Genomic DNA, 14,641 nt, shown 5'->3' on the forward strand with positions numbered 1-14,641 from the left:
ACACCAGAACAGGAGTTAGAAGGAAGTACAGAACAGTGCTGTGACTTCACAAGTGAGCAACATGGGTGCTCGATATTCTGTACGAGGACGACACTAAGGTACCTAAGGTCAGCACCAGTATCGTTATATAATACAAGGTATAAACAAAGAAAGAAGGAATTCTGTGATAAGTCTTTGCATAAAGAAATCATCAAAATCCCTGTAAATTAATATTTTCAAATATTGTTGGGTCCTGTTGATCTCAAGGTAAGCGGTTTTATGCTTCAACATATGCTGGAAGACCTGACCACCAATTCTTGGGTTTATTTTTATTTTCATTGATGCCAGGAAATGTGAGATCCAGTCTGGAATTTCTTTAACAAGCTATTATCCTGTGAACAGCAGTAAGGATACTATTTCATAAATATTCTAGAGTGATATGACAAAACTTTAATAAAAATTAATAAAGAAATTTCGTCTGCATGTAATAATTTGGATAAATAAGTGCTGAGTATTTTTTTATTTTTATAATAAATCAGTTTTGATTTGCATGAACAAATTTATTGGACCACGTACAAAAACCTGACAAAAATTATTAAGATGGAGGTAAAGCGTACATTTAAGGTCACAGTTCCATCTGAGAAGAAGCTAGTTTGAAAGACAGATCAGATTTGTTAGGAACCTTCCACGTACACAAAGTGAAATTAAGCTGTTCTTGGAGAACATGGCAGCACTTAGATTTGTCAGGAAATTGAGGAAGAGCAGTAACAGATGCCGGTAAATAGAGGTGACTCTTCCTAACAGCCTGCTTGTGGTCTGGTTTTGATCAATGCTTGATATTGGTCATTTTGAGAAGGTCATAAAACCTAAAAATCTTATAATTTTCAGACAATTCTTTAAAAAATCATAGTTGAAATACAGTACAAGTTGTAATTCTACTAAAGGGAAATGATGACTTTAGTTTCACTGTGGGCCACATAACTAACTTGGTTAATGCATACACTGATACTCACTTTAAAAGATACGCAATTTCTTCCACTGCAATATATAGTCACATTGCAATCCAAATTACTCATTAGAAAGTATGTTTTCTAAAAGTAAATTTCAAAAGTCCAGCTAAGCAATAAGATGAAAATATAAATAAAAATACAAACTTGGACTGAATAAATAAATTATCTTAAATTATTTATTATAGCTTTATATTTAGAAACAAAAGATTGCATTCTCAATCATTAAACAGATTGAATTGCCCTCTATACTTGAATTCCATTTTTCACATTTTTGTTTGCCTTGTTAACCGTTTAGTCTAAGAAGTGCACCCTTCTTTTTGCCGTTTGTACCTAGTAAGATCTCAGCTGTGCAGTCTTGTAGTTCTTTACATTTAATGCCCTGAAATGTAAATGAAGAGAAATTTATAAGATTTGTGTAAAATATCACTGTACAAATCACAAGACCTTTTGTAAAAATGAAAAACTGTGGCACCCTGTCCTGTAATTAGATTTAATGACTTGAATCCTCATGAAGTCAAGTTTCTTTCAATAATGCACTGCCCAACAGCAGGAATCTACACTAGCAAATCCAGCTACAGGATTACAGTCCAAATAGAAGATAAGCTTTCAGTTGGGAAGTATATAAAGAACTGTAATTCAGTGGGGAAGCAGACAATTTGAAAAATGATTGCCACGTTTCTTAAAAACTATGAGCTTCACACAATAAATTCAGTTCACAATTCTCATTCTATTAAACCTAGGAATAACAAATGAAAAATAAGGAAGTTCTTTAAAATTCTTAGGAGGGAAATAGTAGTATAGAATTTTAAATACTAGTTTTAATTTCTCTCTGTGGAATTTCTGTTGGATATGTGAAATTTTTCTCTTTACAAATATTTTTAATGAGTCCACCGTAACTGTATTTGTGAACACTTAAGAGATTCTTCACAATCAGTCTCCCCCTTTCAATTCTGAAACCTACTTCACATACAGTCAGGGTTCTTTTCCAATAAAAACATTTCATTTGGGAACATTAATTTTTATTCTGTTGATAAAACAATAATACAAATAATTACACCAATTAGAAGGCTACTCAGACCAATATAACATTGTTTTTCCCTTTTACTAGTTTAAAAACGCTAGTGCGTACAGGAAAGGTTGTACTTTCTTACATCAGCGTTGCCAGTTACCATGCTTTTTGGTGTACCAAAAAGTTACTTTCAATTCTTTCTTACTTTCCATTAGTAATGAAAAGCAATGTGGAGTAATACGTAGCTTCTGGTCCTGCCTTGTCAGTGTAAATAAAAACTTCGAACTATCCCTGCCATTTAAAAAGTGATTATGCAAATGCCAATACGTGGTGAAATAAAGGAAACAGAAGAGCACTGGGTGAATAAGGGAGGTGTATTTCTTAGAATTCACATACGATATGTAAAAGACAAATCACAAATGTGAAACAGATTCCTCTAAGACAGTTTTTCAAATTTTAATCAAGTATTTCTAAAATACCTCACTATACTCATGGAACATGCAAACTAGTATGCCTAACTGTTCTACGTGCAATCTTAGAAGTCTGCATTTGAAAGTGATTCCTCTAAATAACTGCAGTCTTGATTTTCTGCTTGGATTACAACAGAGCCAAAACTAGGAAACAAATTTGTTTAAATCTAAGGGTTATACCTTGATAAGGTAAAAAAATAAAGAATTATGTGCTTATCTACCTATATACATGCAGTGTGTACTATAAATCTATAAACATTGCACAGTACGGGTTTTTAGTTAGGAATCCAATTTCAGTGTCATTGTCCCAGAAGCTTCACAAGCTTAGATTACCTAATGTTATGTTTGCCAGCAGAGGGAGTCAATATTATTCCAAAAACAAGGGAAAACGAAACCAGACTTTGTTTTTAAGAGGAACGTTCCTGGTCTTTCTACATTTATCAAGTCAGAAAAGAATAAAAAATAATTATTTTTCAGTGACATCTGTATAGCATGATTTTGAAGGTCTCTATGATACGTAGAGCCTTATAAAGTAACCTGAATTCACAGGAGAGAGTAGGAGTAAATTTGGAAAGCCAAGTTACTTATACACCGCTTATCCTTTTGTTAATAATGCATTCCTGCATTTATTCAATTATTTTAGACAGCTAAATGTAATGAACAGCTGTGCTAGTGGCTTTTGGTAGACAGCATACATGAAACACAAACTCAGATTAAAGGAGCTTACCTTGTGACATTTAGAGTTATTATGCTTGTCACAGGTCTGCTTTTTGGTCCAGGAGGAGGATGAAAAATCCGTCGTTCTTTATTAGTTTTGACAGCCTTAGATTTTTCAGTTACATAAGGGTCAGCAGAATGGCTTGGGTAAGGATCAAATGTGCCTCCTTTCATGCCCCCTGACTGAAAATAAAATAACTTCTCAAAGTGCCAATCTACAATATAATTAATGAAAATATTTTTCATGCAAAAGCAAATAAGCATACTGAATAGCAGACTGCATCATATTATATAAAAACCAAAAAACAGATATTCTTTAAATTTGCAATGGAAACTTTAAGGAAAATTTTAGTCATTATTTTGATGATTTTTTAGTTTTAAATGTTCTTTCATAAGTCTGGATTTTGAGGAAAGGATCTTAAAAATGTGACAGAAAAGGTAAAACCATAACTCACTAAAACGAGCTATGTTGTGGCCAAAAAAAGGGAATTCCTATGTCACTATTAGTTTACTAGCATATTTCCATGTCCAGTACTGGTGTGGGATTGTTACATACAGTAAGGCTCGGGCATTATAATCAATTTGCTTTCTGACATATACATATAAATACAGCACTGGCTTTTCCCAGAACGTTACGTCCACTAGTACTATAAGAGTGGCAAATTTTACTTTAAAAATACATAGAAACCTGATTAATTCTTTGCAATCCCCTAGTACAGCTAAACCCCACAGTCTGCTGAGGCTGCGTTCCTGAAAAGTGCAACAGTAAGCGATTCAATCAACAATAAAGCCATTTTTCCCATAAGAATTTATATAGCAGAGAGGGAAAGTGTGCAGTAGCTTGGGAAGTACACATAATTTAAATATACGGGGAAAGCATATGTGGTGTGAAGGATGGGAAGCCTGGAGCAGGATCACCAGCACTGTCAGCCAGATGAGGTGCTGGCTTCCTAGCAGCTAACTTTTCTGAACAGATTTCCATTCTGAAAGACCTCCGCTGCCTCATCTACGAGGCCAAATGCCTAACACAATTAGTTGTGTGCAAGCATTTTTGCTGTCTCTTTCTGAATAGTCATATCTTCTTTGCTGTCATCACCTTCCTCATATGAATCAATGTCAGTCAAATAAGTCAAGGGTGAAGGGCATAATAATAGGAAAACAGTGGTTAGCAGAGGGCAGCATTAAATTTCTTACAATGGAACTCCAAAATGAACAGCTGAAAAGTGACAGATTAAGGGAGTCATTTAAGAGAGAGGTATTTATGCATCTTGAACACATTTCAAAGTGAAATTAAGGTTTCACCTAAGATGAATGGCACACATTTAGTATCTCAAAAAAATGTATCAAGATGGAAATAGAATGGAAAAATACCAGTTTAGGTTTTAAGAAATAATGACACAAAGCAACTGGAACTAATGAACTACATTCCTATATATCCTTAATGCTAACTCCAGGCTTTATTTCTTATGCCCTCTAAGCCCTTCTGCATATATTTCTTCCCAACCTTTTCCTCCTTTTCTCCTAACTACTGGAGAGTGGGTAAATTCACAAGCAGATTCCAAATTTGTGCCTGCTGATAGACAAGCAACAGATAACTCCGGAGTTTATTCTGCAGCCTTTCCCTGAGCAGAAGGACTAACCGAGTTTTTCTGCCCCTTCTAGCTACCCATTCCCATGACACTTTCAGGAATTATCTTTTAGATGCTTGTCTATACAGGCTGAGAGTAATTAGCAGGTTCAAAAATTATGAGTGACTGACAGAGGCTAAAATAGGACAGCATTTCAATTTGCTACAATAATCTAGTCTTACTGTCATTTATCGCATAACCTTCCACTTTGTATCCTTTTGTGGTGTATGCAGTCAGTTAACTGTATGTTAACAGCACTAGGCAGATTTTAAAGAGAAAGACTTTTCAGGTAACCTGGAGCTGGTTAGCACTTGTTGTTGAGTCAAACAAGATCTCACTGCTTTGTGAATTGGAAAAGAAAAAAAAAAAAAGTAAATGGAATAATAACTTTTGTAAGAAAAATAAGAAATTAACAGCAAAACCAGACATATCTTTATACTTTACGTACTGCAAGCAAAGCTTTTACCAGGAAATATCTGAGTATTTATCTTTTGTCTTCAGTAGCTATAAGACAAACTAACCTTTTTAGCAGGAGAACTTGGTTTGAAAGGTGGTACAATTGGCTTCTTTGGAGGTGGTTTCTTCACAGGTGGCAAAGGTTTGTCATTAAAATAGGGATTCACATCAAAATATTCCTGGGGATACAGTTTTAATTTGAAAGGCCCTCCTTTAACAAGCCGTTTATGTTCCTCTTGTGCTTTCTGTAAAACAAATACTTTAAAAGAAACAATCCTGAGGATTTTTACTGTATGTTATCCTAAGAAAAAAATGGAAAGCATTAAAAATAGTCTTGGGAAATGTTCGCTCTAACTTTCTTTGCTCTTGTTTGATGATCAAGGTATTTTATATACTCACCATGTATAACAGAACATAGATTCACTGACTAGGAAGTAGAACAATCACTATGAAAGTGTGGTAGGAAGATGTCAGAAAAAGCAGTGTCCATTTAAGATGTGTTTAACAGTATTGTATACCTGTATCTTGGGCATAAATGCACACATACATGCTTGAAAATTCTGCCTGCATGCAACCCAGCTGCCTACTCTTGCGAACCCTGACCACTACATTCCCCAGATTGTGAGCACCTTACTAAGCTGAGCTTCTCCAAGAATTGGTTCTTTGTACCATGGGAGATATTGACTCTTCTTCCCAGATCCAATTTTAAACCAAAACAGGTTAAAACATTATGAACAATTAAAAAACAAGCATAAAAAGTACCATCAGCAATACAGTATCACCCGTAATGCATGCTAATGTCTCAGAGCAAATTCCTTTTTTTCTATCCAGTGGAAATAATCCCACATCCCTCTTTCCTCTGTTCTTCTCATTTTCTGCACTGGATGCTTAGTTTTGACTCTGAATTTGTCTCAACAGGTAGCTGATTTTTTTCTTCTAATCTTGTTCTTACCCTAGAGCAGAAAATGTCCTTCTGCTGCCATTTTTCACTCCATATGATGAAAATATATACACAATAACTAAAATCAGTGAAAGCAAATTTACGCGTTTTCTTAGATTTACGAACTTAGATGAAAAAAGAAGCAGGTTTTTTTTTATATAGCATCTAGGATAATGAGGGCCCATTCTTCTGACAACATGGAAGTACTATTGTTCTTGATATTGGCATTGTTTTGTCATTACTGCATTGTAGCTTAAGGTCTCCATATAAAACAAGGTCAAATCCTGAATGGTAGAACTTGTGGGGAATACTGCCAGATGTCTCAAAGGAAAAATAATAAATGAACAATACCTAAATCTTTTTTATACAGGATGGTCATTAATTTTTTTTTCCTTCCTCCCTTTTGTAAATAAACATTAGTGTTTTCAAGATAAAGGAAACACCTCAGGGAACAAAAAGTTCACGTAAATTGTAATAAATAATCATAATACTAATAGATAATAAAGACAAACAGTTTTACCTTTGCATTTATTCTTTCTACTTCATACCCATCAGGTTCATGTGGATATTGTTCACCTATGGTAATGTTTGCATAACTGTAAAAACAAAATTAATTACTTAGGTGTTCAAAACTCAAGAAACATTTAATAAAATACTCTTCAAGAAGCAATATTGTGAAGTTACCCATATCCAGTTCCTTTCTTTCCTGGATTAGTATAAAAATTCTTCCCGGGAGGAATGTATCTTTCTTTGGCTTTCAGCTGTGGACTGAAGTATGTATATGAACCTCCTATGGTTCCATAAAAGCTGCCAAGTCCGCATCTAAAAATAGCAAATGAACACATTGATTAATGTTTTGCAAATATTTCAGGCTTTCCATACCTAGTATGCTAAAATGACAGTAAGAAAACACCCAAACAATATCTACACCTCAATGGTTAAATATAAAACCAGCTCAATCCACTGTCCATGGATCTACTCCTATAGCAATTCTGTGCACAAGGTTATGGACAAAAAAGAAACAAGATGGCAGAAGAGATGAAGTTTCAGGGTATCTTAATAGTACAAATATGCTTAATAGAGGTTGTTTTAATTTTGCACCAACAAGGTTAAGTAACATTGGCAGAGACAGTTTCACAAACAGAGATGCAGACGAATAGGTTGGACTTGATGCTGGATGACAAGAGGACAGTCTTTCCCACGAGTTTACAGAGAACAGCAGGTTAGTGTTGGTATGATAATGGAGTGGCAGGCAATGTGGGGTACCAGTTTTAAAGATTTGTGAAGGGGGGGTGATGTTGGGAACAGTTAACTTTCTGCTGTGTCACAACAGGAAAGTAAAAGGAGGCACAGCTCATTTAGGAGAAATACCTCTGCCTACAAAGCTGCAGGAATTCACAAAGACCTTTTTTAAAAAAGACCAACTTGAAAATCAGTATTTGCTGACAAGTGTATGACATGCTCAAAGTGCATGATCATACAGGCACTAAAGGAGAAAAGGACCAAGAAAAACTAAGGAAATAGCTGAATGGCAATTTGGTCCACTAAGCAGCTGCTACAGTGGTCCAAAAAAAAACCCCAACCAACCCTCTGTCCCCACATCCCAAAACCGAACAGAAAAAAATAAGCACAGGCTACTGTATGAGATCTGCCAACTACTCCAGATAGCCAAGATAATCTGCTTTGCCTGTACTGTCTGTAATTACTGTGGGGAGAGAGTAAAGTGTCTCAAAGAGTTTCTGCTGAAAAGGGCTGTTAATGAATACTGACAGGATTAGGATGCCAAGATAACAGTTGTCATCTTTGCACAGAACGCTAACCTGCCTGTTCGTTACTTTCCCTTTATCTAAGGACTTCATAACCCCATATATAGAAAAAAATAGGCAAACTGACAATGAACAACCTTTACCTTGAGGTTTCCTACCTCTTAAGTGCTTTATTTCATATTCTTTAAATGTCACTTCTGTGTGAATTTTATTAAAAAAGATTTTTATAGGCCAGGAACAAAGTAACAGAGAACAGACACATGAAGAAAAGAAAGGTCCAGGCTTCAGTCACATCTTCAGAGTATGAAATCTTCGCAACCTTTCCACTTGCAGCCAACACCACGTGTGGCTCCAACATAAAGGAAAGATCCCCCAGAGCTGCTTATCATTCAGGCAGCCAAGAATAACAATTCAGTGAACAGCAACAGAGCTCAGCACTAGTTCCTTGGTTATGATGGGAGTCAGTTTTGGATGTAAGAAACAAATAATTGCTCTCTATAATTGCTTGAGGATTCCATTAAAAGACAACCTAACCACTTTCCCAGCCTCTGCTTTGTACTATTCTGCCAGTACAGATTTAGGGGATGATAAAGAAATAAAGAACATTTCCTAAAGTTCATGTCTAGAAGAATTCAATAGTCTTACAACAAGAATAAGAGCATGAGCTGCTGCACCCACACACAGCCAGAAAATGCGTTTGTGGATCTAGTACACAGAAGACAGCACCTTAGCAGATGTTTATTATAAGCAAGAGTCCCACTGTTGGACTCAGAACACAGAAAGTAAGTGAACAGGACTCTCACTGACTGACGTGGATTTGAAATCAGTGCCTAGGTGTTTCTAACAGTCAAACCCTTATAAATAATTTGGTTACTATAAAGTCAAGTTGTAGTTGAAAGAAAATTTTGAACAAGGGCTCACACATTGTCTGTGGTTAAAATTTCTTAAATTGATTGCTGCTTATGAAAAAGTCTTTGTCTTTAATTAGTGATTGCTTCACCTAGACAGTGAGCTCAGGGAGCTCTAAGACAACTTTAATGAGCAGGTGGTGTTTGTCCTGAGCCCCCTGAACAAGCAAGACGTGAGCAGGACCATCCAGACAGTAAATACTGTGTGCAGCTGTGTCATGACGATAACTCCACCTCGCTTGGGCATTTGGCCTGGTGTGTGTGAAGCTTACCAACCATGAGACAGCGCACGCCTGCACTTCACCTAAACTTAAAAGTTTACATACACTAGGTGTGTAAACTATTTTTGTTCTTCACTGAGTGTAAAGGCAGGCAAGCTCCAGGACTGGACAGCAGCCTCACCTACGGGTGGACACACCACGTAGGAACTTTCCCAGTTACCGAGAGACTCCTGGTGCCGGCTGCAGCGGGGCTTCCCAGCCGAAGTGTGGGCCTGGATGGTGTTAAGGTGGTAGCTGGTGATGTGTCCTTTTCTCAGTCTCTGTAACGCTTTGCAATAATGATTTGGTGCTTTGCTCCTATTGCTCCTTTATCATATTGTGAATAATAACTAGGACTGTTTCCTTTTGTCATATTGCATGCTATTTTTCCTTATAGCGGAATACAATAAATTGCATGTATTCGTATATTTGATTTGGAATTCATTTTTGCTTGGTATATAGTCAATTAGCAAAAACACTGTCCCATCAGAAACAGCACATGTATATCCAACAGAAAGCCTATACAACATGTCTTACATTCCTGTTAAAAGCCAAGATGTTCCTGTAACGTACAACAGAACATAGCTAATCCTTGCATCCTAAAATACATATATATAAAATAAAGAAGAGGTTACACTTCAAGCTTTCCAAAAGCAAAGTAGCAGAAAGATATGACTAAATATAACCGTAAGACTGTAAGAACTAGGCCCTGTACACAGACTGAATCCTCCTGTCTCTTATTGCATCAACAAGAACAAAACAAGACTGTACAGTTATAAATGAGTAACCAGGCTCTAACTGTTTTTCACATGTGAATAATAATAGTCTTACACATGAATAATAATAGTTGCATTGGTGTCATTTTGTCATGCGATATGTTGCACAAATAGCAAAGATGCATTTATTTTAATATTCTGCACATACTCCTCAGCTCTGTAACATCTTCTGATCATCCTATAGGACAATTGTTATTTTTTCTAGTAAAAAGATAACGGACATGGATTCGCTGGGAGGAAAACATTGCACCTGGATAATGGCCCCTTTTCCTACAATGCAATATATATGCCACCTCTATTTTGGGAGACCTAGAAATGGAAGGGTGAAGACATTGTATCTAATAAGTTCCAACAGATTTCCTCCTCAAATTAAAAAGAAATCTTCATTTTTTAATTATCCGCACCTTTTTCCCATAGCCATCTTAATTTCCATTGAAAATAAAAAAGCTCAAGGGTAAGGAAACTGATTACAGCAAACCCCAGTAGTTAAGGCCAAGCATCAGGACCTGATTTCTACCTGTGTTCAGCCTTCCCTGTGCTGCTGCTCAAAATTCTTCACACGGTACTGACTAACGCTACGTTGTATGAAACAATATTGTATTCTCATTACAGGTTTTATAAGAAATAACCTATGAAAATATCTTCAGTGTACAGAAAAGAAAAAAGGTCAATTTAAAACATTTTCACAACACTTACGGCAATTTGTCTCCATTACTGGGAAGGAAAGCTTTGCCCAAATTTTTCTTTGATTCTGCCATTCTGTAGCGTCTCCTCAGCTGAACAGGATTTGAGTAAGCTTCACCATTGAAAATCCTCACAAACCGAGGCTCAAAATAACCTGTCTGCAGAGCTGAAAATGCTTTGGTTCCCCCAGGTAACATCTGTCTGTTCTTGCTCGCAGCTTCATTAAAAGGGCCTTTAAAAAATGTAATAACAATACATAACTGTTCAATGTTAGTGCTTCTCTTAGCCTACATATAAAAAATTAAGATCTGGATCTAAATGGCTCAAAGAATGTACTGCAGAGCGTTTAACTTGTAAATCATGCATGTAAATGATTGTATCTGAAAAACAATGCTATGAGAAGGTGTTCACAGCACCTGGTTTTAGTTTTCTAACCCCTGCACTTGCTTTACAGGCAATGAGAGAGACTGGTTACTCCAGACTACAATTCGGAGCTAGAGCCGATGCCTATTCATATATACTACAAGTTAGTACTTAAGAGGAACATCTCTCCCACTGATTACAGACCAGGTAGGAAAAGTTAGAGTGCCTCCAGTTGCGTCTTGGATCCCCAGCACCACAGAAGCGGTGGAAGTGTACCAGCCAGGGTTCTGGTGGACATGTTCATCACTGACACAACACCACAGCAGAAACGTTTGTATTGAGAAGCCAGGATTACTTTGCATTACCACTTCAAAGCAGCTACCAAGGATTAACCTCTGTAACCTTACTAATTACAAAAATTACCGTTGTTAAAGAAAATGTATTTTGAATTCAGAAATCTGCAGTGCTGAAGCTGCTAAATGGCAGAACCAGGCCTTGGCCCTTGTATAGCCCTACTCCAAGGCTGGTTTAAAACTTAGTCAAGTTAATCAGTAGGAGAATAGAGAAACAACAGATGATCAGTTTGTATACACAGGTGCTCTCAGAAACACAGGTGTTTTTAGAAATATTAGTATATGTGAATGGGAATTGCTTGTTCAAAGACTAAGTGTGCTTGAAGGATTGTGTAGAGTTAAAGCAGGCAGAAGGAAGCTCATGATCCAAGGAGGATCCTGAAACCAAGGCAGAGACTGGAACCGAACAGATCAAATGGGACAGTCAGGTGCTGGATTCGCAGAACTGACAAGACCAAAGGAAACTTCTAAAAACTTTGGACACTGACTAAAGATTTGATAAATGTATATAAGCTGTGCTGTATCCCTTTGTTCTCTGCCACTCACTGAGGCAGTGGCCCAACTCTGAGTTGTGATTAAAGCAAGCCTAGTGGTACCCACGTCTGTGTGAATTTTTCCTTTAACAACCTTTCTCAATGCGTATTCCCATTAAACAACCAGAAAAGGAGAATATTCTTTAAAAAGACAGGATGGGGAATCTCACACATGTGCGTGAGATCAGAACAGAAAAAGAAATTGCAACACTAGTTTAAAAATAATGGCAATTGTCAATAACAGAAAACCAGTTGAAAAAGCACAGGAAAGAAAAATTTTTTTTCACAATGCCAGTAAAATACTGGTACCATGCAGATAATTAATATTAAAAAGAAAGGTATACACTAAAAGATTTTATCAGTCTATTATATATACATATTTTTCCATTTCACTGGATTTTTCCTTTCTTCAGTATACTCATTCCAACATATCAAGGCTTTCTCTTCATAATACAGACCTGAGCAAAGAATATACATGAAAACGCAGCTGCCTCTAATGAGGAAAAAAAACCCCATCAGAAAATAGTGATTTTGAAAGTACATGGATACTAGAGGTGGTCCCTATCACTAAACAGCGATTCAAATTAAATGTACTTACGCATATAATGTGATGTATATTTATCTCCAATGGTAACATAACTCATTTCACTGAAGAGGCCAATCCTCTCCATATCACTTTTCCTTTCTGCAGGCATGGCTGGATCTGTGTGACAGTGAACTGCACTAAACGGGTTGAAGTATCCTTGTTTATTTGCTCTACTGCGAAAACTATAAGCAGTTTACACCTATAAACACAAAGTTTATATAAGTAAAATGCAAGATGTTTTGGTTAAAAATATAAGCAATAAATGTAATCTGAAGAAAGTAATCTACAATACGGTTGACATCTCTGGTGCTTATAGGACAAATGGACTATGTGGCAGATTTAGACACCGTTGTATCCTCTCTGCTAAACAAACTCAGAACATGAGCAGAGAGAGCAAATCAAATGTATTTGTAGTACAGCTGGTGCAACTCTTACTGAATTTACATAATTTGGGTCAAAACTTATAACAGGTATCTTCAGAGTACTAAGACGAGAGGTTTTGGTGGCATTAAGAGCTAGTAATAAAACATGCCAAGCAGCCTCCTTCTTCATCTCGTGGGTTATCTCCAGCAATGGTTTTCAGTCACTTTCTAATAATGGTATAGAAGGATAGTAAATGGACAAATCTGGGGTAAAACATAAAAGTAGTTTTGGAAGCCTTCTAACTAATCCCAGGCCTGGTCATGGTAAATATCTCCCATTTCTTCTTGGTTTCAATGCAAATGATTTACATTAAATATTAGTTTTCCCTCATCATCCCCTTCATTGGAATCTGCCAGAACTAAAGAAAATGCCTAGCCAACAAGTGTAAGGAACTCAAGAGCCTGAACAGAGAGCAGACTCAGCACTACAATTACCAGGGATCTGATTCCCAGAGTGAAAACCAGTAGAGATGGAAATTGGAATCAGCTAGAGGAAGAACTGCCTTGAGGAAGAAGATATAAATATATGGTAAATTCACCAGGAACAGAAATTAAGGTAGAAGAAATCAGTTAACGTTAGGAAAGCTGTTTCTTAAGTCATGAAATATAAGAATTATCCCAAAATATCAAGAATATGCAAATAACTGAAGTATCTGTGCTCATACAGCTCAAAAGCAAGCAGGGGAGTTAAGAAATTAGGGTGGAATACAGATCAAAGACAATGAAGATCAGGTCCCATGTGGGTATTAACTATGGGCAAAGGCAAGATGGAAGACAGTAACGAAAATAATGAAAATAACGCAGGCAGCAGAGAAGTCTGAAAGGTCAGTATCACACATCAACTGTATCTGGCATGTGGGCGCAGAGCAGAAAAGCAGCAGCAGCACAGCAGTGAAAATCTAGATAGTAACATAGATTTTATACATTTTTACTGTAAGAAATAATATGCTGGAACGTTGTGTATGATGGGCTAGCCACACATTGCTTATGCTCAGCACACAGGACTGACAGCATGCAGGTTTTAAAAAGTTTGAAGCTATCTTGGTTTTTTGTTTTTTTGTTTTGTTTTGTTTTTTTGCAACGCGTAGGGGTTCCCACGGTGTAAAATGCATGTGTTGCTTCATCTGATTAAACAGTACTGTTGTTTGGTTAGCGGTAGATCTAGACGTCGGTAAGGAACCGAAGGGCAGGCAACAACAGATAGCACCGAAGGAAGACATGACAGAGAACCGGCCCTTGGAAGAAAACAAGGCTTCGCTGTTGTGAGGCAAGCTGGCATTACTGGCGAGGACAGGAATAATTTATCGGCAATAAACAGGCCTAGAGTTAAATTCTACAGCATAAAGCAAAGATGGCTGATAAAGGGATGAACGGAAAGGATTCCTGGACCTCAGCAGCTCGACCTGACTGAGACGTGACAAGACGGACGAGCCTTGAAAGCCCTGAAGCAGCGGCAGGGCGAGGCAGCACGACTCCGGAGCGTCTCCCAGGCAGTCTGAAGGAAAGCTGAGGGAATAGCTGTCTTTTTCCACAGAGCGCCGATACCGCGTAAACTGGATTAAGCACAGCCAGGGCCGCCCACAGCTCCGCGCTCCTCAGGGCAGCGCAGGGTCGGTGAGTCAAGCGGGGCCTGCGCGGCACCGCCTTGCCGGGGCCGGTACCTCACGCACAGGAACGGGCTCCGCGCCGAGAGGGGCGGACGCGCCGCAGGGCGGCGGCGGGACGGCGAGGAGAGGCCCAGGCCGCCACCCTAGCGCCGGTTGCCAGGAGACGGGAAAGCC

General features: G+C 37.7%; 1 protein-coding gene and 1 long non-coding RNA gene across 4 annotated transcripts; one reads left to right on the forward strand and one right to left on the reverse strand.

Annotated features, from left to right (window-relative positions):
* Positions 1-501: 501 nt before the first annotated feature.
* On the reverse strand, positions 502-14,628 carry CFAP96 (cilia and flagella associated protein 96). Of its 3 annotated transcripts, none has more exons than XM_056326105.1 (8): positions 14,264-14,624; positions 12,451-12,637; positions 10,616-10,835; positions 6,894-7,031; positions 6,730-6,805; positions 5,335-5,514; positions 3,196-3,368; positions 508-1,368 (listed from the first exon to the last, which is right to left on the reverse strand). In XM_056326105.1, the coding sequence occupies exons 2-8, from the start codon at positions 12,545-12,547 to the stop codon at positions 1,320-1,322; spliced, it is 933 nt and encodes a 310-aa protein (XP_056182080.1). In that variant the 5' UTR covers positions 12,548-12,637; positions 14,264-14,624; the 3' UTR covers positions 508-1,319. The 3 variants fall into 3 exon arrangements, with proteins under 3 accessions (XP_056182088.1, XP_056182080.1, XP_056182070.1); XM_056326095.1 differs by having other exon boundaries at positions 14,250-14,624; XM_056326113.1 differs by lacking the exon at positions 3,196-3,368 and having other exon boundaries at positions 502-1,368; positions 14,250-14,628.
* LOC130143486 (uncharacterized) lies at positions 8,893-11,913 on the forward strand. Its single transcript, XR_008819747.1, has 3 exons — positions 8,893-9,391; positions 10,532-10,793; positions 11,058-11,913. It is a non-coding gene; the product is annotated as an uncharacterized LOC130143486 (long non-coding RNA).
* Positions 14,629-14,641: the final 13 nt, after the last annotated feature.

Source organism: Falco biarmicus, chromosome 1 (assembly GCF_023638135.1).
Source record: "Falco biarmicus isolate bFalBia1 chromosome 1, bFalBia1.pri, whole genome shotgun sequence".
Classification (NCBI taxonomy): domain Eukaryota; kingdom Metazoa; phylum Chordata; class Aves; order Falconiformes; family Falconidae; genus Falco; species Falco biarmicus.